At 40.7% G+C, this 24736-nt stretch overlaps 1 protein-coding gene across 1 annotated transcript; it reads left to right on the forward strand.

Annotated features, from left to right (window-relative positions):
- Positions 1 to 19656: 19656 nt before the first annotated feature.
- LOC116192191 (protein WHAT'S THIS FACTOR 1, chloroplastic) lies at positions 19657 to 23210 on the forward strand. Its single transcript, XM_031520660.1, has 2 exons — positions 19657 to 20259; positions 21406 to 23210. The coding sequence occupies exon 2, from the start codon at positions 21562 to 21564 to the stop codon at positions 23038 to 23040; it is 1479 nt and encodes a 492-aa protein (XP_031376520.1). The 5' UTR covers positions 19657 to 20259; positions 21406 to 21561; the 3' UTR covers positions 23041 to 23210.
- Positions 23211 to 24736: the final 1526 nt, after the last annotated feature.

Raw genomic sequence — 24736 nt, forward strand, 5'->3', positions numbered from 1 at the left:
TGTGGGTGTCCAAACCCAAAGCAGTAAAATGGTGGGTGTCCAAACCCAAAGCAGTAAATGGTGGGTGTCCAAACCCAAAGCACTAAATGGTGGGGATAGGAAATGGTAGGAAATGTGGGAACAGAGGTCAGTGTTAGGAAAAAGCTCGGCGCCGAATTAAGATTATGCTAGGATGATGCAAAGATAGGCGCGGCCTGCTGATTTGCTGTATGACTAGCACATGCTGGATGTACCGCATCGCCTGCTTGGCGGGGATGGTTCGATTGTTGTGTTCACCAGGGATGCCCCCTTTGCTTGTAAATGTTGCCGCAAGGTAGCGCTGCTGTGGATTGACTCGGCGCTTGGGACCGTGACCCATCTTGTCTTGGTGAAGAGTGAGAACTGTGGATGGTTTACCCTTAAAGGTGAGCGTGACTCTCCATTAGTCGTGCGGATGGAGGTGTGCGCTGAGTGTGCAGGGTTGATACTGTCCCAAAGGCGCTGATCTACCGAATGTCGGCATCGCTATTGAAGAATTCGTGCAACTTGGTGGAATCTGGCCTATTGCAACGGTGGTTGGATATTGATCTGCCTGAGGTCGGCGACGCCGTTGGGATGGTTGCTCTTTGCTCTGCCGGATGCCGGCCCTGCCGCAGAGGCGATTGCAGCTCACTAGGGATGCCTCGGTCGCATGATGAGAGACTCGAGCTCTGGGGTGGAGCGCCTACGTATCCCAAGGGGTCGAAAATCAGGGTCCGCCGTAGCTCTTGCGGATTGTAGTACCTGTGATCCTGTTATCATCAGTAAGTCACGGGTGAGTTACTAGCGATGTGTAAGCACAAGCGTAAGGGAATTTTGCGACTCATGCTCTTCAGATTCGGGTCGCCCGAGCAACCCGTGGAGAGTTTTTGTATCGGCGATGCGAATGGGATCCCGTTTTCGAAAGCCTCGATAAGAGGCCCCCCGGGGCTTCTACCGGCCATGCATGGGCATATCGAGATGTTCTCAATGATGCCCTAGCGGCTCTATTGGTTGTTCGACGTGCCCGTCAGCCTAGGACCCTTCTCGTCAGGGCACTGTAGGGCGGCTACGTTTGTAACCCGCATTGGGATTTCTGTTCAAATTTGGTCAGACCTTGGTCTAGTCATTTCCAAAGGGTTTTGACTAGACTCCCGGAAAGGAATGTTTGGGGTTTTGGCTTTGTGATAGCCGATTGGAGGGTGGTTGTGACCCGTTTGGAGTTATGCGATTGATAAAGAGAAAAGAGAAAGCTTAGGGAACACGCTGCCCCAGGCTAAAAGGACACACGAGTTCACGCTTACTGCGAGATGTACCCCCCTTTTCTTTCGACTTCTTGTCCTGTAGGCTATTGCGAAGTGCTCGGATGGCGTGCTTGCTTGTGCACTGTGCTTGGGGAAGAAAATGCCTAGGACGGTTGAGCCGCATTAGGGAGTCGATCAGGGATTGTGTTGGAGTAGATAACCTGGTCATTTCTCTTGGGGATCCCTAGTCCGCGCAATGTGTGGAGGCCCAGAGTGACTGTTTTGCTCATCTCTCGTTTTACTCTCATTTTGCTACGATCACCCGTTTCGGGGTCGTACCTCTCAACCTAAAGGGAATGAACTTTCATTTTCCCACGGCCGCCCACAAGGGGTTTCCGGTCATGCCTCTCTGGTGCCCTAACTTTTGCCTAGGCCGCCCCGAAAATGGTTTTTGACTTGGCAGGCTCGACTCTTTTGTCTCTCGAGTTTGCAAGGGCGAAGGGTTCGAAGGATTCGACCTCCGAGTGCGTTGTGTTCTGTCTCTGTCGAGGAGTTGCGTCTGCTGCTCCCCTTTTTATCTGGGTTTGTTGATTTCTTCTTCGAATTGGCGGCGCCAGAGTTTTATATCTCGGCGGTGCTTTGTTTTGTTCATTGACGGGTTTTTCCCGCGTTTTTTCTCTCTCTTCATTGGCGGGTTTTTCCCGCTTCTTTTCGCTCTGTTTTTTTCTTGTAGCTGGAGTTTGTTTTTTTCCCCCATGTATTTGTTGGAAACTCCTCGACTTTGCATTGCGTGGTCGCTTTGGTGTGCCTTGCCCTATTTCGTGAGGGCCGGCCTTTCATGGAGGTTTGGCTCCTGGATATTGGGAAGCCGAACTTCGTGTTGCTCGTCCTTGCAAACTTTACAAATGATTTCCCCTATCATATAAGAAGAAGAATAAGTTTTGCCCTGGGGTGCAGGTGACTGAGGTTGCCCTGACATGAGTGTTGAACGCGGATGCCCCGGTCTTTGTGGTCTGCGTCGGACGCTGTTCCTGACCTTGTCTTGTCGCTCCCGTGGAGGATGCCCCTATGAGGATAGGTGCTCTTGAAGTCAGCATACGTGCTTTGCTTCGGGGGTCATGCTTTCTATCGACTGAAATGGTTGGGTTAACAGCATGTGGTTCACTCAGTCGTTTTTGTCTTCGACTTCGTTAAAAGGGGGGTACTTCCGCATCAAGCCTCTTTCCTGTTGAAGTATAGGGAGAGAGACCCGATAGGAGTTCTCGTGGAGGTGTGAACCCGTGTATCGCTCTTCGCTTGTAGCTGGCGTGCCCCTGTGAAGGATGACAAAGAAGATAATGTATTAGGTGATTATACGGTGAAATATGTGGTAAGAAATGTAAGGAGGACCCATGGAAATTCCTTCATCCAGCGCGCGACCCATGGGGTGCCACGCGTGGGGGACACTCAATTTCGGGAGTCTGGTCATCGCCACGCTGGAGCGGTTAGACTGTGATTGGGAACCGTATAGTTGTACTTTCCTCGATTGCTGGTTGGTCTGCGCAGCCGTCCTAGGGAAAGCTCGAGGAGAAGAGTCCCATTGGGACATGCAAGTCGAACAGGTCCGACAAAACCAATAGGGCGTCTTCGAGACTGTTCAAGTGCCCCTTGAATGGTTCATTCATGCTGAGAGCTTGTTTGGAAATGCGAATAAATGTAAAAGAGCATTTGAAGGAGAGTGTGTGTTGCCCCAGTAGCAGGTCGATGGCCATAACGGAGGGTGGGTTGGGCCCATTCTTCAATTGGCAGTGTGATCGTGCTGGAAGCCCCGTAGCGGTGGGCTGGGACATGCTATGTTCGTTGGAGCTGTCGCCTGTGATCTTTCGTGGAGGGAGGGTCGGTCTTCAGTGTTTGGAGTCCAGGGGGGTAGCAGAGAAGTGTTTCCTGTCTCGATTGTGGTCGTTTGGGATTCAGGTTGCCTTCTTGTCGGTTATTTCCTACAATGGGAAAAGGGGAACGATAAAGGAGCAAACTATGTGCGCAATTTTAACGCAAAGGCGTAGGGGATCGAACTAGCCTGGTAGGCGTCGTGCAAGCGTGCTGGGGGTGTGTGCATGGGTAAGGTGGAGGCATGCTCGCACGACACGGAAGGACGCACTCGGTTATGCTGGTGGATGTGCTCAGTTGTGCGAAGAGACGTGTGCGCGATCACGTGATGACGCTTAGTTGCGCGAGGTTAGTGAGAAGTTAGCTTTGCCAAGGAAGGTGGATCGGCCCTCAAGCCAAGGCTCACCTTGCCATGGAGGGAGGGTGAAGGTCGCGGTTGGTCTACCTGCGAAGGATGTCTTCAATCACTTGTATGGTGAGATGTTAGCCGTTATGCAAAACAGTAAATGAGTAGGATGCATGTGATGCGTAAGTTTTCCAAAACTAATGTTGTCATTCACATTAACTCAAAAAGTTCAAAGTACAATTTAAATTTTGTAAAATAGAGCCCAAAGCCGATCTTCCACCGCACTCGAAGTTTGAGCGAGCGTGGCATTGGATTTGTGTAATGGGTCTGAGCGAGCTCCCTCTGAGGTTGTGGTTGGCCGACCAATTCCTCATCTCTCTCAGCAGCTTATTGGCGAAGGTAATCGATCATGTTGTTGGTGAGGTCGACTATGGTGGCTGTGCCTGAAGTGGGGGATGTCCTGGTAGGTGTGCCGCTCTTAGTTTGTGGAGACTCGGTGGGACCCTCGTGTGTTGACAGACTTTGTCGAGGCGCGAACAAGGGGCCGAGCTAGGCGTCTCTTACCAAGATGAAAGGAAGACCGACTTAGGACTCGTCCATATAAATGACACCCTAATTTTGTAAAATAGATGATGCATGTGTGCGAAGAAAGTAAATGCCCACGGCTTTGTACAAATACAAGGTACATCACTCTTGAAATAGAAAAGACTCAAGTGGCACGCAGGTTGACGCGATGGACTATTTATCGGAGCCGGGTTGGAGGATGGCATAGAGCTCTTGCAGAATGCATGGTTTTAGTGCTACAAGGACCGTGCTACGTAAGGATGAGGGCTCCCGACTCAAGGGTGTCAATTCCTTGAAACCGAGCGAGATTCTTTTCAAGGCCTTAGCGGCAGTCGAATTGCGCGCCGTACCCTTACTTCGAACCCCTATCTAACCTATGCTCCTATTACCGGTCGTGGGACGCGACCCATAGGTACCTAGAAGCTAGTATGATATGCAATGCGTGTGCGGGAATAAAAGTGCGTAAAGTAGATAAGCGAAAAATTACGGAAAGCGACAAATAAACAAGCAAACAAAGCAAGCGAGAACGAGCCCGAACCTTCTAAGTGTCCCCAGTGGAGTCGCCAAGCTGTGCGCGGTTGATCGGCTCTCGGCACATGACCACCTTGTCAAGAGGGAGAGTGAGGGTCGTGAGGAACCCTTAGGAGGTGTAGGCACAACTCGCTATGATCGTGAGAGGAAATGGCATGCCTAGGACCTGGGAAGGGCTATGGAAACCCGATTCTGTGTTGTTTCTGTTATCTGCTGAAACGCGGGGTTGGAGGCCTTGAATGCTAAAACTAAGTTTGGAAATGGATTTAGGAGGTCGAAAATAGGTTGGGTATGTATTTGTTTTGGGATTTGGGTGAAGGTGGATGGGTGGTTGCCGGAAAACGACGTTTTTCCGACAATAACGGTTTTTTCTTTGCTCTCTTCTGTACAGCTCTAATCTGGACGAATTCTCTCTGTCCTCTGCTTACTCTCCCTTCCCAAAGTTTTCAATGAAAATCCCCATCAATGAGGGTCATGGTTGAGAGAGGAAGGAAGAGTTTTGATTGGAAAGTTGTACAAGACGGGAAAGCGGTTTAATGACTTTTTTCTTTCTTTCTTCTGCTCCCCTTGAACCTGGACGAAATTATTCTCCTATTCCCTCTGTTTCTCTGCTGAATCAATGTGCGAAGGTGAGGTAGAATGGCAAGGTAGGAAGGTGGTCCAAAACTGGAAAATTGTGCAAGACGGGAAAGCGATTAATGGGATTTTTCTTGCTCTATTCTACCCCAATTGTACTTGGACGAATTTTGCTCTTTTCTTTTCAGCTGAACTTGGCTCCTATTATGCTCACCATGCTGACCGAATTCTTTCATATCTTTAGTTCCATGAACTTGGCCGATATTTCCCCCAAAATGCTGACTGAATTTCTTTAGCTTCTTGCTAAAAATGAATGAGATATGGTTGGCCCTGTCGATCTTGCCATGAATACTAAACTGATTTTGTTTGATTATCTTCGGTTGAAGCTCATATTATGACCCGATTGGTTCAAGACTTTGTTGTAGCCGGTAGACCAAAATGGGGTGCTAACAGCTTGCCCCTCTTTGGTTGCGTGCTTGGTTAGAGGATGCAGCCAAAAACTATGAGAAGCACCCTGTTTGGTCTCGGTGATCGTTTTCATTCTCTCCTAGTAACCGCTTGCTCTCCTATTTTGGATGTGTGGGAGAAAATTGCACAAATATGCATGCATGTTACGAGAGAGAAAAAGACAAAGGAATCATTGTAAGGAAGTGAGGAAGTATAAATTTGTAACTCGGAACAGTAAATGCGAGGCCAAAGCCCATAAAGCAGTAAATTTGGACGCGAAATCCGAAAAGCAATAAACATGTACGCAAAGTCCAGGAGACAGTAAACATGGATGTCCACTCTCAAAGCAGTAAAAGGTGGGTGTCCAAATCCAAAGCAGCAAATGGTGTGTGTCCAAACCCAAAGCAATAATTGCGGGTGTCCAAACCCAAAGCAGTAAATGCGGGTGTCCAAACCCAAAGCAGTAAATGGAGGGTGTCCAAACCCAAAGCAGTAAATGTGGGTGTCCAAACCCAAAACAGTAAAAAGGTGGGTGTCCAAACCCAAAGCAGTAAATGTGGGTGTCCAAACCTAAAGTAATAAAGGTGGGTGTCCAAACCCAAAGCAGTAAAAGGTGGGTGTCCAAACCCAAAGCAAAAAATTGTGGGTGTCCAAACCTAAAGCAGTAAATGGTGGGTGTCCAGACCCAAAGCAGTAAATGGTGGGTGTCCAGACCCAAAGCAGTAAATGGTGGGGATAGGAAAGGGTAGGAAATATGGGAACAGAGGTCAGTGTTAGGAAAAAGCTCGACGCTGAATTAAGATTATGCTTGGATGATGCAAAGATAGGCGCGACCTGCTGATTTGCTGTATGACTAGCGCATGCTGGATGTACCGCATCGCCTGCTTGGCGGGGATGGTTCAATTGTTGTGTTCACTAGGGATGCGCCCTTTGCTTGTAAATGTTGCCGCAAGGTAGCGCTGCTGTGGATTGACTCGGCGCTTGGGACCGTGACCAATCTTGTCTTGGTGAAGAGTGAGAACTGTGGGTGGTTCACTCTTAAAGGTGAGCGTGACTCTCCATTAGTCATGCGGATGGCAGTGTGCGCTGAGTGTGCAGGGCTGATGCTGTCCCAAAGGCGCTGATCTACCGAATGTCGGCATCGCTATTGAAGAATTCATGCAACTTGGTGGAATCTGGCCCTATTGCAACGGTGGTTGGCTATTGATCTACCTGAGGTCGGCCACGCCGTTGGGATGGTTGCTCTTTGCTCTGCCGGATGCCGACCCTGCCGCAGAGGCGATTGTAGCTCACTGGGGATGCCCCGGTCGTATGATGAGGGACTCGAGCTCTGGGGTGGAGCGCCTACGTATCCCAAGGGGTTGAAAATCAGGGTCCGCCGTAACTCTTGCGGCTTGTAATACCTGTGATCCTGTTATCATCAGTAAGTCATGGGTGAGTTACTAGCGATGTGTAAGCACAAGTGGAAGGGAATTTTGCGACTCATGCTCTTCAGATTCGGGTCGCCCGAGCAACCCGTGGAGAGTTTTTGTATTGGCGATGCAAATGGGATCCCGTTTTCGAAAGCCTCGATAAGAGGCCCCCCGGGGCTTCTACCGGCCATGCATGGGCATATCGAGATTGCCGTAAAGGTTTAGGACAAGGAGAGGTTCCCCAATCAAGAATCAATGAACTTCGGCATGGTGAATTTCGGTGGAGGTAATTTCACTTGAATCTGAACTTAATATCTCTGATCACATTCCGTTTAATTGAACTAAGAATGTTGTCGAGCTAATATCGGTTTTACAAGTTGTGTTATATATGTCGCTAAGCTATTCTTGATGACTTTGGAAGCATGGTTTTATCCTCTTAGCCCTGTCAACTGGACAAAAGCATGCTGAAAATGAGTTGTTCCTAGGTCAGAATCGGTAATATGTGTCTTTGTTCGATGAAATTCATGAGTTTTGCTTCATATTGATTCACTAATAATGTTTGAATGGATAGAGGTAACTCAGTTACTCAGGTGTCTTATCTCCTCTTCATGAGCCCGAATCAATTATTGTTAAGTTTGGTCATTCTTAGGACACATTGATGCATGATGTTGAAATGGTAGTTGATTGACTTTGGATTGAGAATGGAAACATTTATGAGAGTGTTGATGAGGAATTGGTTGGCTTACTCTGATATCAACTTCATGTAGTTGTTAAAAAAATTCAGTTGAGAGTGATGGAGGATTGAACATGTTAATAATCGGATTGCTTATACTATAACATTGTCCTCCTTACTCTCGTGTCACTTCGGATCCTAATTCTTTGTGAGATGAGGTGATTAGATGTGATGCTTGACTTGGGTATTGTTCTTGATAAGGGATGATCTAGTCTAGTTCTAAGAGATTGGTTACTTTTAATGACTTGATGGTCAGGTAACTTTTGGAAATTCCAGATCCAATCTATTCAAAGTCGCAATTAAAAATGACATTCCTACATTAATTGGTCTTAGACGCATTCAGAAACTTTTTCTCCTGACTATTGGAAGAATGGTTTTCAACTCAATCTTAATGGATTATCACTCACTTCAGATCAGCCCTTGATGTTATGATATTTCTGGTGTCACTGTTTGTTCTGCATATATGCTGTTGTTGTTTCTCTGTTATGCGCCTGTTTGTTTTGCTCATTTGCTTTGCATCTGTTATGTATTTCTTGCTTTTCAATTCTGTACTCTACAACTGTGTTGTTGTTATTTCTCTATTCTGCATCTGACCTATTTTGCTCATTTTTTTCTACATCTATTCAGTTTTTCTTGCTTTCTTATTCTGTATCTGATATGTATATGCTCATCCTAATATAGTCAAAAGTCAAAAGTTTTAAGGGTCAAGGATATGGATCAGATCTAAACATGTTGAGTTATATATTATATTCTTGTAGTTGAGGAGAAGGGAATGAGACCGCGAGTAAACTGATTTGCATATTAATTAATTTGATTGTACTGAATTATTAAATGATTTATTCGTTCATGTTACAGAGACCAAATTGTCAACTTAATTGAAAGAGAATTCTATTGAGAAGGAGCCTTCTGTGATTACTTAAGAAGAATTACACGCTGGTGTAATTACACAAGAACGTAACTGTAGCTTCACAAGAGAAGTTTCTAGGAGGTTCTTGCATATGATAATGATGATGGTGATGGTGGATATGAGGATTCCACTGATGAATCACATGAGGATGAGGGGGATAATGAAGACCCCATATGGGTTAATGAAGGAATTGAAGCATAAAATGATGATATATTCGGGTTAGGTCAGTTGCTTGAACAATTGGACCAATTTCATGTTGAGAGCAATAAATATATTCAAAGTGAAGACAACACACGTGACCTTGATGAGAATATGGATTAATTTCTCGAAGAAAGGATTGGTGATGATTTCTATAACTTAAGGGGATCAGATGATGAAAGGGAGATAGATGGGCACCCAGAGTTTGTTGAATGTGTAGGTATGAAAGACCCACAATTATTAGTTGGAATGAAGTTTGCAAATGCCAAGGAGTTTAGGGCTACACTAAGGGAATGGTGCGTGAGAAGGAATTATGATTTTAAATGGCAGCACAATGAAGGCACAAGATGTATTGCCATTTGCAAACATAGGTCAATTTGCAAGTTTAGAGTTTATGCCGTGAAGTTGGCTAATGAGAGTACTTTCCAAATAAGGACTTTCATATCTGAACACACGTGCGGACGTGAGAACATTAATCACTTGGTGTCTTCCTCATACCTAGCTTAAAGATACCACCAAGATGACTTCAAGGAGAATTCAATGCTAGATGTTCACGCATTTCAAGCCAGAATACAAAGGGAGTTAGGTTGTGAAGTTAGTTTAAAGATCTACAGGGCCAAAACTAGAGTAATAAAGAATGTTGAGAGAGATCATTTAAAACAATATTGCATAATAAGAGATTATGCAGCTATAATTCTGGAGAAAGACAGAGAAAGTGTTGTTAAAGTTTGTGTAGATCCTCAACCTCCAACCATAGTAGATGGAGTTCCAAAAGAACTGCCCCTACGGTTTTAAAGGTAATAGGACTTTGTTTATTTGTCATTTATGATGAATTTCTAATAACATTGCCAAGTAATTTTAATGTTTCATTTTCTTTGGCAAATTCTTTGTTTCCTTTAACACCATGAAGTACGACTTCATACATGAGTGTAGACCCTTTATTGGTTTAGATGGCTGCCATCTAAAATCATATAATTGAGGACATCTACTCTTTACTATAGTTAAGGATGGCAATGAGAACATTTTTTCCGGTAGCTATGACTGTAGTTGAGCAAGAAAATAAATAGAGTTGAGTTTGGTTTCTTACAAACTTATTAGATGTCATTTCAAGTGAAACTCTCGAGTTAACTTTCATGTTTGACATGCAAAAGGTAACTACTATAATGTATTTGCTTATTTCACATACTTTATATGACTGTAATGTGCTAACTTTGCAAGATAGTTTGAATGTTAGGGGCTGGTGCATGCATTTGAGGAGCATTTTCCAATGCTAGACCATAGGTACTGTTTGAAGCACCTAGCGGACAATTTCAAGAAGCAGTGGAAAGGAAAGTAGGAAATGGACATAGTATGGGAGGCAACATCTGCAACAACTGTCAAAGGTTATGAAGTTGCAATGAAGACGATGCTACAACTTGAACAAAAGCTGGTAGAAAGTGGGAAATGTGAAGAGGGTAAAGGACCCCATTCGTGGCTATGCAAACTGAAGCCCTCTCTTTGGTCCAAGTCTCATTTCAAATCTAACTGTAAGTGTGATTTGTTGGTGAATAATTTAGCTAAATTATTCAATGTCTACATTGTTAGAGCTAAAGACAAACATATTTTGTCTATGTTTGAATGGATAAGGAGAAAGCTGATGATGAGATTTTATGTGAAAAGAACTGAGATGGAGCAATATAGAGACCCAATAACCCCTAATATCCAACATAAACTCGAGGAAAATAAGGTAGAGAGTCAGAACAACATAGTAGTACCAGTGGGGGAGAAAAAAATTACACAAACATGTTTTTTGTGGATTTACATGTTAAGACTTGTACATGTAGGGTGTGGGACATTACTAGTGTGCCATGTGATCATGCTATTGCTTTCATTTACAAAAATAGGGAGACTAAAGAACACTATATGCATTCTTATTACTCTAAAGAGACATATTTAAAGGCATATAGTTAGATTATTGTCCTACTGCCAGATAAGAGTTCTTGGGAGGGGAAAAACCCAATAGTAGACCCTCCAATTGTGTAAAAACCATATGATAGGCCTAAAAAGGTAAGAAAAAATGCAGATTGTGAAGCAAAAAACTCTTACAAGATGTCTAGAGCCAACAAACCTATCAAGTGCGGCAATTGTGGAAGAACTGGGCATAATGTGACGGATTGCAGAGTAACTATCATAGGAGAGACACCCTCACAAAGAAGAGCGAGGTTGAAAAGGGAAAAAGAAGTAAATCGGGTTGCTGGTAGGGGTTCAAGAGCTCAGACACAAGCAGATGGTGTAAATCCACTTGCAAATAACTCAACTCAAATGACTCAAAGCACCTGCAATTAACCCATAAAAAAGGTAAAAAGAAAGTATGTTTTATTCGATTTCACAAACACCACACGTTTCAAATTTCATACCCGCTCGTGTTCTTGTTGTTGCATATTCTAGTGCAAAAAAAAAAAGAGCTGCATCTACAACCAATATCTTTAAGGAAGTCAGCTCCAACCGGAGATGATAGAACTGCAAAAAAGAGACATAAGACAACCCATCTCGCTTCGACACAAGGAGGAGCATCTTAGAGGATATTGGTGTTGATTACACCTGACCTTAGAGGAGATTGGTTTACATACTTTTATAAAGACATGTCTGCCACTAAGACCTTACTTCAATGGGTAGTGGGAAGCTTTTGAAATTTACTATGCCTTAACTGGTCCCCAAACAATGCCCATGTGATGTTGTTAACTTGAATAGTATTGACAAGGGGTTATGTAAATAAAATATTTTTTTATCTTCAATCTTGTCTACTTGCATAAGTCTCCTTTTCTTTTGGTAGGAAGCATGAGTCTCTTTATACAGTTTATTTGATGTTAGATTTGAATGATTATGCATGTATGTATTTATTTACTATTTATTTTGGGAAATACCACACCTTTATGGTTTGGGGTTGGGACACATCGCATCATTGTTGTTTTTTGTTAGGACAAATCGCCCCCTACGAGGGTAATTTTGGGATTTATAAATATTTTATTTTTAAAAAATAAGTTTCTGGCGTCAAAACTAATGGAAGTACCCCCTATGTTTGGTGAAGTAAAGAACATGGTGTTATATGTTCCTGTAAAAAAAACATGGTGCTATTTGTCTCAATCTCAAAGTACAATGGGGGTTTTTGTACTTTTCCCTTAAATATATAATTGATATCGATTTATAATTTATATTAATATACAGAAAATTGCTTTATACTATATAAATTTTAATACCGTAAATTTCAAAATTACATTAAATAATATAATTCAAGAGCTCATAAGCAAGTAGTTCATGTAAATTATGTCATAGACATAATCTCAATCATCAATTTAATCGTTAAGAAAGTCAAAATCCTGCAAATTCAAAAGTCCTAGATTTAGTTAATGAATAAATGATAATCATAAAATATATAAAATTTAAAGTGAAGTATTCATTGTTGCCTTATATTCCCTCATATTTCATATATTAAGTTTTTTGAATAAGAATAATTTAAGATAAAACTGCCAATCATTTCATTGAGAGATTATTAATTTAACTTTATAAGGTTAATAATGGTTGTTAAGAAAGAGTTTAATATAGTTTTAAATAATTCTTAATTTCCTCAAAATTATGTATATTTATTTACTAATAAAATAATAATAAGTATATATATTTTTATTTACTAATAAAATAGCAATAAGTGATTGGCATCTTTATTTATTTTTTGGACATATTTTGTTTAATTACAATAATAATAAATATTGTTATTTAATTTCTATACAACTACTATATTTTAAAGACATTTACGATTTTACCACTATTTATTAAGGCATTGTCAAGTTTATATATTACAATGATAGTGATGTTCTCTCCTGTCTTCAAGGAGAATGTCGAAAAGAAAAAAAAAATATTACTGTTTTACCTCAAAAATCTCTTCCATTATTTCTCTATTATTCATTTTGAAAAATTAACAAATACTAATAGTGTGTTAGGTAACGGAGTATGATTATCATTTTATTTGATTTCATGGGATAAAGACAAAAGTAATTAGAAAAAAATTATTAAATTGAAGAAGAAGATAAAAAAAGTAATTATTGTTTTGTTGAATTGAGTAATGAATATTTAGGAGAATTTAGTGTTAAAAATTAATTGTAATAATAGATAAGAAAAAATACGTGAGAGAATTTATCATTGAATTGAAAAAAAAGATAAAAAAAATATTGATTGTGTTTTTTTTTAGGTGATTGTGTTGTTGAATGAAGCGTAAATATTTTAAACACCATGTATAATATATGTCTACATATATAAATAAAAAGGACTTTTTGGATTCTATAATTAATTTTTTTTGGAGTTTCCTGGATAGTGTGGAACGATAATAGCACGCCATTTGCTGCATAGTGATTAGTTGAAATTTTAACAGTCGCTTAACTATAGGCTTTGTGTATCGTAAGTGACATCATCCTATGAGTTGTTGTCTTTTATAATTGTATATGGATTTGAATTCAATTCTCACCAATAAACTTTATGTGCTCTTTTATTTCCTCATGCTTATCTATACTATTGTAAAACTAGGAAAATGGCTTTCGTCTAACTTTCGCTTGCTTAAAAAACCCCCTAAAAGAACAAATCTAATTAGTGATGATGGTATTAATTAATTATAATTTTATCTGAATAATTACCCATTCTCCTATATTTCACTTCCAATCCCTCTCCCCCCCCCCCCCCCCCCCCCCCCCCCCCCCTCTTTATTCGTGCTCTCCAATTGTTGTTTAATATTTGTTTACTTTTAATTTATATAATAATACCGTTTAAAAACAAATTAATACGGTCCGAGAAGCTTCCATATTTGCTAAGCCGGGATTTGAATATTATTTAGAAGTTTTTTTATTTATTAATTACATGGTTTATGTTATTTTCGTGCATGACATGGGTCTTACTTTAGTTAGTTTATATTATGCCACATGCCTCCCTTATAATCAGAAAATTGAAGTGCTTAACTGACATATTATTCCAGCATTTATCGCAAAGTGTAACTGCAGTTGTTTAGTGCGTGTCTCGTTACAAGAAATTGGTTGATATCCAATCGAAGGATGCAACGTAAAAGAGTTGGAATTTCATCAGGAAAAAGCTTCTTTGAAAATGTTTTTGATGGCATATCGATGAATTATTCTGTCAGTCTCGTTAGTTTGTAGACATAAAACATCCTCAAAAGTTCATCCGTAATTACCTATGGACTTCGAAGGGGTACTTCCGTCGATATAGTCCATCAATAATTATCCCACTCTGTTAGCCATATGACCTCCCTCGTAACCAATATATATATATACGAAGTCTAAAACCATATATAATATTTCGAGCAAAAGTGTTCAAATTTGAAGAGTCATACAAAGAAATAAGAAAACGACAATGTCCAAAAGAACATATACTCTAAAGCCGCGAATTGAAAATATCAAAACTGAAGTATCTAATGCACCATCATCTCGCGGTGTCATTGTCCTCTAGAAGCTCGTTGCTGCCTTGCTGATCACCACCATGGTTAGAAGCATTGTCGACCAGATCATCATCTCCCCACAATTGGAGATGGTCGCAGTCATCACTAAATTTTGCATGAGGACGTCGAGGCTGACGAATACGTTGTTGCATCATCAAATCAAATATAATTAAATTAGAAACTTAAACTTTGAAGGCGACAAAGACGGGTTTGTTTTCACTTTACTCTGACTCAGTTATAGAATACCCAACTTCATCTGTAATAAATTTATGATATTTACTGAGTAAAACTTTTCAAATTTTTATGTAAATAAAATGAAAATCAAATTGGCATTAATTAAATACATCTAATAAAAACTTTGACTCTCAAATCAAACATAAGTTAGACACGTGCCTTAAATAAAATATAAATATGCTTTACACGGCCTAAATCTTAAAATAAAATATCATGATCTTAAATTGAAGAAACTTATGATCTTAAATTGAAGAAACTTATTCAAGTGAAATATTTTTAAGAGATAAATTAGAATTTACCTAATTGTTACCGGTATAAAATTAATTTCTTGAAGGATCCATTCGGGGACACGTGTCAACGCCCGATTGAATCACTTGTAAAACATGCAACAAGGACACGTGACATTAAGAGAATGAAGCAGATATTTAATACCTTTTAAACATGTGGTTGAATCCTCCAAGAGCCTTATCTCCTATTATCTAGCTAATTCACTTAGTGGATTGAAGTTACTTACCCACGTTCTCCCCCACTATAAGTATTCTTATCTTCTATTTGCGTCCAAATTATGCCAAAACTCTGCCTATAAATAGAGGAGGCTTCCATAGATTTGACACACACACATCATTGCTCTTTAGCTTTTATCTTTGGCCCCTTGTGGCCCCTACCTAGGAGTAGACGTAATGTAGACAACCCCATCGGTTCGTCGCGGCTAAGGCCTCGCCCTCAATGGTTCGAGCTAGCGCTCATTCGTGGCGACAAGATCTCCATCCTCAACGACTCGAGCAATCGACCCCATGGCGGCAAGATGTGTCTTCAACGACTCGGGCTATCATACACCGATGGCCAAGCTCATCTTCAATGACATCGGTCTAAGTTTGAATCACCAAGGAGGTTAGAGCTCGATCCTCATGGCCATTCGTCCCCATGTCTCAACGCTGTACCGCTTCATTCCTTCCTCGATGGTTCGAGCGCCCTGAATCGGAGATCCTCAGGCCTAAACTTCATCGGAGATCCTCGGGCCTAAACTTCATTGGAATAGCCATTCTATCCGGTGTGGGTCATCCTCAAAGATTCTTCGGTTGAATTTCATTTATATTTACATGTACTTGTGATGCATTTATCTCTTAGTGAATGAAATTCTAATTTCATTCATTACATTAAATTCAAGTGCTATTCATATATATATATATATATATATATATGTATATATGTTCTCTTCCTTTCTCTGCACGAAGTTCTCGATTTAGATGAATGCCGAAGTAACCCACAAGGATTTTAAGTGAAGGGAAAAGAAATTCTCTAATTTTCCGAAGAAATTTAAAAATTTAAAATTGTCATTCTTTCTTCATCGAAATCCGAAAATAGGAATAAAAGACTAATAGTGACGGGAAAAGGAAAGTCACTGAATTGAGATGAGTAGTAAAAGAAATGGACTCAATTTACGTAATCTTACGTCAAAAGTTTTAATATTTACCGAATTTTGAACATAAATTCCTTACATAAACATACATGTTTTTGGAATATAATTTTTTTTGAAATTTGGATCAAAATTATCATCTTTTAATATTAGCTATATGACCTTTTTCGATCCGGGCGATCTTCCTAGTTTGTAATAAAGATCTCTTATCCATTTTCATAGGGATGTCTGTCAAACAAATGGAAGATGGTCCATCAAAGGTCAAAGGTGGGAACAAAAAAAGAAATGAAGAATTTCGAGAGAAATGCCCATTTGCTCTCGACCAAATCGATTCGTGTGCAAGTCTTAAGAGAGCATTTGTAGAAGCGAAAAATTACATGCGAATTATAAATTGTCGCCATATTATTACTTACAGTGGCCACATGCCTAGAAAATCTTGCGCTTTAATACTCAACACGTGTCATCTGGAGCAAGTTCGGTAATTCACCGTTAAATAATTATCTGGTGATTAACCAATTCAAATGATATTATCTGAAATAAATTAATTAATTTCAGATAATTAGTAACTGACACATTCTAGAATGTTCCCGGAATATCACTAATCTACAAAAAATGAATGATTATCTTTAATCGACCAATCAGGTAAAAGTCCGAGGATTGTCAATCTCCTCTCTAATTTTTATATAAAGAACTCCTCTTTAGAAAATGGAGAGAGAATGTGGCATAAGGACCTGGAGAAACTCTGTAAAAGTCGACTACCCGAAAGACCCGATGGCTCCACGAAGCTCCCTTGATGAAAACAAGATGCACAAGCCCTCGTTCTGGAATTTGCATCGGTTCAAGCCCAAAGGCCCCCGTGATTCGGTTCGGCCCATTAAAACCTAGTTGAACTCAAGAAGGACACACCAAATTTAAGCCCGAAGGACCTAATGATTCCACAAAGCTCCCTCGACGAAAACAAGCTACACAAGCCCTCGCTCAAGACTTTGCACCGGGTCAAGCCCAAAGGCCCTAGTGATCACGTTCTGCCTATTAAAACCCAGTTGAACTCAAATAACGATAAATACATGCCTTGCCTGGTTTGATCATCTGTCTGGTTTTTAATAACTTGCTAGCAGCTTTCACTCGTTTCAGTTGGCAGTTGCCGTGTGTGGCAAATCTAGGAGAAAGTTTTTTTATGTAATGGGTGTCGATAGGTGATATCGACTAGACATGGGACATCCGTATTCAGGTTAATGAGATTATACGGAGTCGCCACTAGTTAATTCTGGTAACTAGAAACCTAAGGTGGCGTTTGAAACTTGCGGGCCCACATTCATTTGAAAATATTGTAATTATGGAGTTATATTAAAATGGAGTGGTGTAAATATTTATGGGTGGGGTCCATTATTTTGACTTTGATGAGTGTAATTTGTTTTGTTATGAGTAGAGTTAAAATCAAAATCACGATTCTAAAATCAAACCCAAATTTCAAACGGGCCTTAAGTTACCTATGTGAAGCATGATACTATTGCCTAGGTTTTTATCGGTATCGGTCTTCGGTCCATAACCCGCCCTAATTGGTACTCTAATTGACTAAGATTATAGTCTCCTCACATCTCGCTTAGTTTACGTGTCATAAACTCACCCTTAGCCCCAAAAATGAAATTTATCAATTCAGGCCCTTCGATCACACAACCAAAGCATTCGGTCCAACTTGAGGTGCCTAGGGACTGATTTGAGAACTCGGCAATGCCATAGGGGGTGAACTATGAAATCTGGAAATTTAGGGACCAAACTGTAAAAAGCCAAAAAGTGCTTAAAAGCACTTTTAAAATACCTGAAAATTATTCAAAAGATCCCAAAGTCGACTCCCACAGCGAAGGGATCAATCTGGAAATGTACCAAAAATTCTGGAGCTGATTTACAGCTCAGCGAAGTACGTGAACCAATCTGTAAAATATGGAAAAGTTCTTGAAAAGCCTGTAAAATGCCTGAAATTTATCTGAAAGGTCCCAAACTTGCAGATTCGGACCCGTGGATCATTCAATGAATGTCCCGAAAGTTCTGGGGTCATTCTGCCAATTGCAAAATATGGGAACCATTCTATAAACATGAGAAAAGTCTTTTAAAAGCCCGTAAAATGCCCAAAATTTAACTGAAAGGTCCCAAACTTGCAGATTCAGACCCAGGGATCATTCTGTGAATGTACTGAAAATTTTGGGGTCATTCTGAGTTCTGGAGAAATTTGGGGACCATTCTGCAAACCCGAGAAAAAGCACGGGTTGAGTTGGAAATGGCTGAAATGGGGTTTTCAAGTTGTAAAAACACGTTTTAAATCCTGGAAAAGCCTCTGGACTGATTGGATAAGTGCATAAAAGTTCAAAAAGGCCCCTGGAATGATTTGTGACAACCTGAAAAGTTCGAAGAAAGGGGGCCGGACTGATTTGAAACGCCAGAAAAGTTTAGAACTGTGTCGGACAGGTTTGAAAACTCATGGGAAATCTTGTAAGAGGCCCGGTGCCGATTTGAAAATCGGGTGGAAGTTCAGAAACACTTTGGACCAAATCGAAAATGCAAGAAATTTGGGAAAAAAAAATCATATTCCTAGGCACCAAAACACACAAGAACGTAATGCCTGAGTTTGGTTCTATATAAAAAAAAATGTAGTGCATGAGTTGAGATCGCTGAAGGTTGGTTCTATCTATTTTGCTTGGTGAACATACCCTCTCCTTTCATCTCTTGGCTTTTACAAGCAAGAAACCAAGCAAACAATATAGCCGTCATACACAAACACCTCATTGAGGCCTAACTATCCATTTTCTAGCAACCTAAGGCCCTTTATCAGTCACGTGAATTTATGCCGAGTGTTTAAGAAAATTTCGGGAAACTTTCCTCAAGGGGGCGACAAGGAAGGGAATTCGAGCAGATTGGCCTCCAAGGAACGCCTTCGGGTCCAGGTCTCCTCACGATCACGATCCTACGAGGAATATGCTAAGAAAACTGAGTGTATGGTGTATATGAGGGAAATGTAGGTTGCTTTTGGCTCTTTCTCGGTTGCCAAGAGGAGTCCTTTACACTGAAAATTCACCGTGTATTTGTAGGAGAAGAGGGTTGGGGTCATTTTCGTAAATTTTTGAAAACTGAGCGAAAATTTTGAATTCTGTGATTACTAGGAACTCTAGCTGGCCGATATGAGCTGGCTACTCCCTCGGTCCCTAAGCGAGCGAGCCGTCGTCCTAGCGTGGGGGCAGTTGCGAAAGTAGCCTCGAACTAGTTTAAGTGAACTAGTTCGGGGTTTCCTGTGATGTTTAAGATTTAGAATTCTCCAAAAAACTTCATTTTATTCATTTTTTTTTGTATTTTCCAGCCTAAATCAAACTTAAAAAATTCTAAAAGCTCAAGAAATATTTTTCTTCCAAAATCTTGTCCATTTTAAAGCACGAGAAATTAGATTTTCTCGAATTCCCCCTCACCTAGAGAATAAAATTGTTTTGATTGTTTTTTAGCAAAATTGGAGTGGTGACCCCTTGATGGTATCCTTGATCGCTCGTGGCCAAAATAAGGTGATGACAACGGATATATTACGTGATAATGTTACAATCTAATAAAAGATGCATCAATTTATCTTGCATTTCAGTAAATATTATCAACAAAAGCTACTGTTGATAAATATAAATTTTTTATATCTAATTATGCAATACCACATGATATGTCATCATACAGTGCTTTTTCGACATATGGGGGCGTAAACGGTCCCATCGGATAAAATCAAAAAAGACAATGGAAAACCCGCAAACAAAAGCAAGGAAAAAAGAAAAAGAAAAAAGAAAACAACCAAACCCCAACGACGGGAGAAACAGCAGCAGCCCTCCGTCTTCCAGCCGCAGCCGCAGCCACCACCACCGGCCGAGCCTCACCAGCAACCTCCTCCTCCTCTACTTCTTCTTCTTCTTCTCAGCGACCTCCTTCCTCTCCCTCTCTCTGCCCCGCAACCTCTCTCTTCCTCCGAGCCCGCCGTGAGCTACTCCTTCCACTTTCTCCTCTCTCCCTCTCCCTCACAGCCCAGCTGCCCCCTCCACGGTGAGTTCCACCTCCAACTCGCCTGTCCATCGCTTCTTCCTCCGTGAGCTCCACCGCCGTGACCTCCTTTTCAGCCTCTCCCGGTGCTGGCTAGCCACTTGCCGAGGCCCGGCCGAGTCCCTCACGGTTGTTTCACCTTCACCACCTCGGCCAGCTCACTGTTGGGCTCTTCCCGGCATTCCATCCTCCCGGAATTGGCACGAGCATAAGTGGAAAGGCTCGGCCTTCATTCCAACCTTAGCTAAGGAGAAGGTAAACCCCCTATCCGAGTGGTTTGTAGGACCTCTCGTGATGTGATGATGTGATGTGTTGGATGTTCGTATTGGTTCTATGGTTGTTCATCACAAAGCCGGCCTTAAAGGGGTTGATTTCAATGATATGATCGAATCGATAATCGGGTGATTTTGATGATTCAATGATTACTGTGGTTTGATTGATTATATCAGTGCTACGCCAATGATGATTAAAGTCGAAGTTGCTGCTCTTTGTCCACGACATATAGACAAACTCTGATTTGGATACTAATCTTTAAATTCTTAGCCTCAAAATTCCCTGACTGACATTAGATAATGAATCTGGAGGACCAAAAACACACTGAAAATTTCATTTTTTTCATAGCTGCTATTATACTATTCCGATTGCTATTATATCCTTCATTATTGATCCTGTGGGATTCTTCGGTAAAATATAAACTTTTGCCATATATTATTTCATACGAAATTCTAATAACGTATTACGAGGGCATCTTAAATGCTTCTAACTTTGTTTAGGAAAAACTGATAAGATTCATATGACATATATAAAATATGCCACATCAACCGCGTGCTTTGCACCTATTCATTAATTTTCTGCAAGTATTGGTACTCAATCACTCCAATGGCATAAGAATTGCGCTTTATGGAATTTATAGTTATCAGACAGTATATATAGCTGAGAAAATTTGTATTCTTGGTCCTTTTCCAGTCAAGTGGAGGGGGCAAATGAAAGGATCGACATAACTAATTTGCTCTCTCTTTAAGTTTTGATGATCAAGGGTGTTTTATCGGTTCAGATGAAGCATCAAGACACTGTAATTGTTTTTGAAAATTTGAAGGGTAAATCTAGTGATGAATGGAACGGGTCTTTTTAAGAAGTTGTTGGTTTTGGGCTTCCAATTCTTTGTCTGACTAGTATTTTGGTGATTCTTTTCCTAGCTTTGATCCTAATCACCAGTTTGATTATTGTCTCTTTGTACTTTTCCTAATTTCGCATCCAACTTTTACGTTAAAGTTCTGTATGTGCTCATAGCAACTGTAGTTCTCAATAGATATATGATTCACTATCTCTAAGATCGCTTCGTTACTTATGTACTGCTTCTCCTACTCTAAGATGCGCTTCGTGTTTCTTGCATGATTACAGGCATCTTATTGAGAAGATCTATGCTTTTATTTGCTTGGCAAAAGTGCTCTTCAGAAGCCCCCTGAAGTCTGAGAGACTTCTATATGATGGAAGATATGATTATGCCTGTGTGAGTTCCATACAACCTCGTCAGTTGTAGTCAAACCCATACATTAAATGGCACTTTCTGTGCCCTTCTCCTCTCATAGAGGGGGCCTCACTTTTGGACTCAAACCCAATCTAGTTCCTGCATTATCTCCTTTCGAAGTTCCCGGTGCATATGGAACTTCTAGTAGAAAAATAAAGAGTCCATCTCTGTCTTCTCCTGTTACCTGTTCCGCACACAAGATTGTCCGAGATCGTTCCTTGGACAGGCATGTGGTGAGACAAAACCAGATCCGCTTTGTACAAAAACTAAAAACTCTACTCCTCTCAAAACCTAAACACTACATCCCTCTCCACATTCTCTCAAAATGCCATTCCTACCTCGGTCTCTCAAAGCCACGTTCCATTCTCTCTATGATCCATCGTTATCCCATGATCTTTGAGCTATTTACGATCCCAATGCCTCCAACTCCATTCAATGCCACTAAACCATGCTTCCAGCTCTGTGTGCGTCTAACCCCAGCTGCATCAGCCCTCGCTGTCCGAGAGTCCAATCTCAAATCCGCCATTTCTGTCCACTTGGCTTCAAAGCTCCAGAAACTTCTCATGCTTTCTTCTCATCGTCGCCTCCTCCTCTCGAAATTGGTCCACCTTGGCCCCGATTTGGGGCTTCCCCCAAATTTTCGCTCCCGACTTTGCAACGACCACCCAGAAAAATTCAAGACTGTCAACACATCCTATGGCCGTGCCCTTGAGCTTGTCTCATGGGACCAGGAACTTGCTCAGCCTTTAACTTTCTTTAAGGATGATTCCCATGACCTCATTGTTGATAGACCCCTGAAGTTCAAGCGGATAAAGCTCCGCAAAGGGTTGAACTTGAAGCGGTTCCACGAGGCCTTCCTAATCAAGTTTAACGAACTGCCAGGTATATGCCCTTATACAGTGCCTTCCGAAGAACTGGCTAAAGAGTCTATGGAAGCGGAAAAGAGAGCTTGTGCGGTGGTAAGAGAAGTGTTGGGCATGACTGTTGAAAGGAGGACTTTGATAGATCACTTGACCCATTTCAGGAAGGATTTCGGGCTGCCCAATAAGATGAGATCGATGATCATAAGGCACCCGGAACTGTTTTACGTGAGCGTGAAAGGGCAGAGGGACTCAGTATTCTTGGTAGAGAGCTATAACGGGAAGGGCGAGCTTTTGGAGAGGGACCCGTCGTTAGTGTTTAAAGATGAGTTGATGATGCTCGTCAGGGAAGGGAAAAAACTGAGAAGAGAGAAGAGAAAGGGACGACTTAGCTACAGTACCATTGGCGAGTCGACGACTTATGTTGCGGAAGATGATGAGGAGCAGCTGAGCTATACTGAAGAAGATTATGATGATGGGTTCGAGAATTTATTTGATTCGGTTGATTCTGATATAGAGGAGGATTATGGAGATGCCGATTATGGTGAAAATGATGAGCACCTAGAAGTAGGGTCAAGAGGAGAGTTTTGGATTGCAGTATGTGATTCTGCCCCTAGCGGTGCAGGCAGCCATCTCGAGTCATGGTAGGGATTACTAGTCGACCTTGACAGCAGTGTACATATATATGTTCCGAATTAATAATACTAGTAATAATTTGAGAAAACAATCAATATGGTCCTAAAAAATCATATTGCTATCAATATGGTCCTTCAAAGATTTTTGCCATCAATATGGTCTTTCAAAGACCATTCCATCCATGAAATTAATCCTCAGTTAAAGATACCGTTAGTATTGTTTAACTCCATCAAATAATTTTTATCAAAAAATAAAAATAAAAATAGAAAAAATTTATCTGTTGAAATAAAAGATTAATAATATTTTTCACTCCAGCACATGCGTAGTGATTTTGTCAACCGTCTGATAGTCTCCATCTCCATTCATCTTCATATTTTCCATTGATATTGAGAAGAAGAACAAAAAAACCAAGCATACGTGTACATTTCCAACATGAACATTTACAAATTGTGTTATAAAGAGAGCGTGAGAGAGACTAAGAGAGAGCTGTTTTTTTATGTCTATAAAAAACTTTTTCTATTTTTATTTTTACTTTTTTATAGAAATTATTTGACGAAATTAAGTAATTCTAACTGCTTTTTTTAACGAAGGATTAAATTGATGGTAATATGATCTTTGAAGGACCATATTGATAGCAAAAATCTTTGATGGATAAAATTGATGGCAATATGATTTTTGAATGACCACATTGAGGGTAAAAATTTTTGAATGACCAAATTGATGACAATATAATTTTTCGAGGACCAAATTAATAGTTTCCTCTAATAATTTCATAAATACGTGAGAGATATTCTTGTATGCTATGTCAGCTCTGTAATACTTGTGCGAACGTTCACAGTTATTGGCGTACGCTCAACAACGTGCTTCGAAGCATCATTTTTAAATTTCAATGGACATTTCTTCCCTTTCTCTGAATGAACGATAGTTTGGTTTTAGCCCATGAAATGATGCAATTTTAGACTCTTAAAGAGGCAAAGATCATCATGCAGATAGACATGGTGTAAGCTAAATCATAAAAAAAAAAATAATTTAGGAAAATAAAATAAAATTGAGGGCAGAAATGGGGATTTATACCCAAATTTGTTGGCCAAAAATATACGAAAGGCCAAAAACTAGAAATTGAAGAAGTACGTCAAAGTGGTGAAAATTTTAAAGGGAAAAGTACAAAAATCTCATTGTGGTTTGGGATTGAAAAAAATTGCACCATATGCTTTTGTTAGAGACAATTAGCCTCCCTGTGGTGGACTCTGTTAGCCATAGGGATTACGACGTTAGTTTTTTTTTTCATTTTAGTCTTTAATATTTAACTTTTTAATCATTTTGATTCTAAATCTTTTTTTCTTTTATCATTTTTATTCTCAAATTTTTTTTTTAATTTTAGTCCTAGAAAAAAAATCGACAGAGAAGGAGGGGTCGGGGCCGCCAATCGGCAATCCCAACCCCTCCACCAAGATCGTTGGCGACTTCCATGGGTAGTGGCGACCTTAATGGAGGGGTCGAGGTCGTCGATTAATCGGGGACTCTAAGTCGGAGTTCCCGATCAATTCTCGGGCTGGGGCTGTTAATCGGCGACCCAGACCCCTCCATCGAGGTCACTGGCGACCTTCGTGGGTAGCAGAGGCTTCTGTTGAGGGGCTGTGGTCGTCGATTGGCAGCCTCAGCTTGCGAATTGATCGGGAACTCTGACTCGGAGTCCCAGGTCAATTCA

The sequence above is a fragment of the Punica granatum genome, chromosome 1 (genome assembly GCF_007655135.1).
Source record: "Punica granatum isolate Tunisia-2019 chromosome 1, ASM765513v2, whole genome shotgun sequence".
Lineage (NCBI taxonomy): Eukaryota > Viridiplantae > Streptophyta > Magnoliopsida > Myrtales > Lythraceae > Punica > Punica granatum.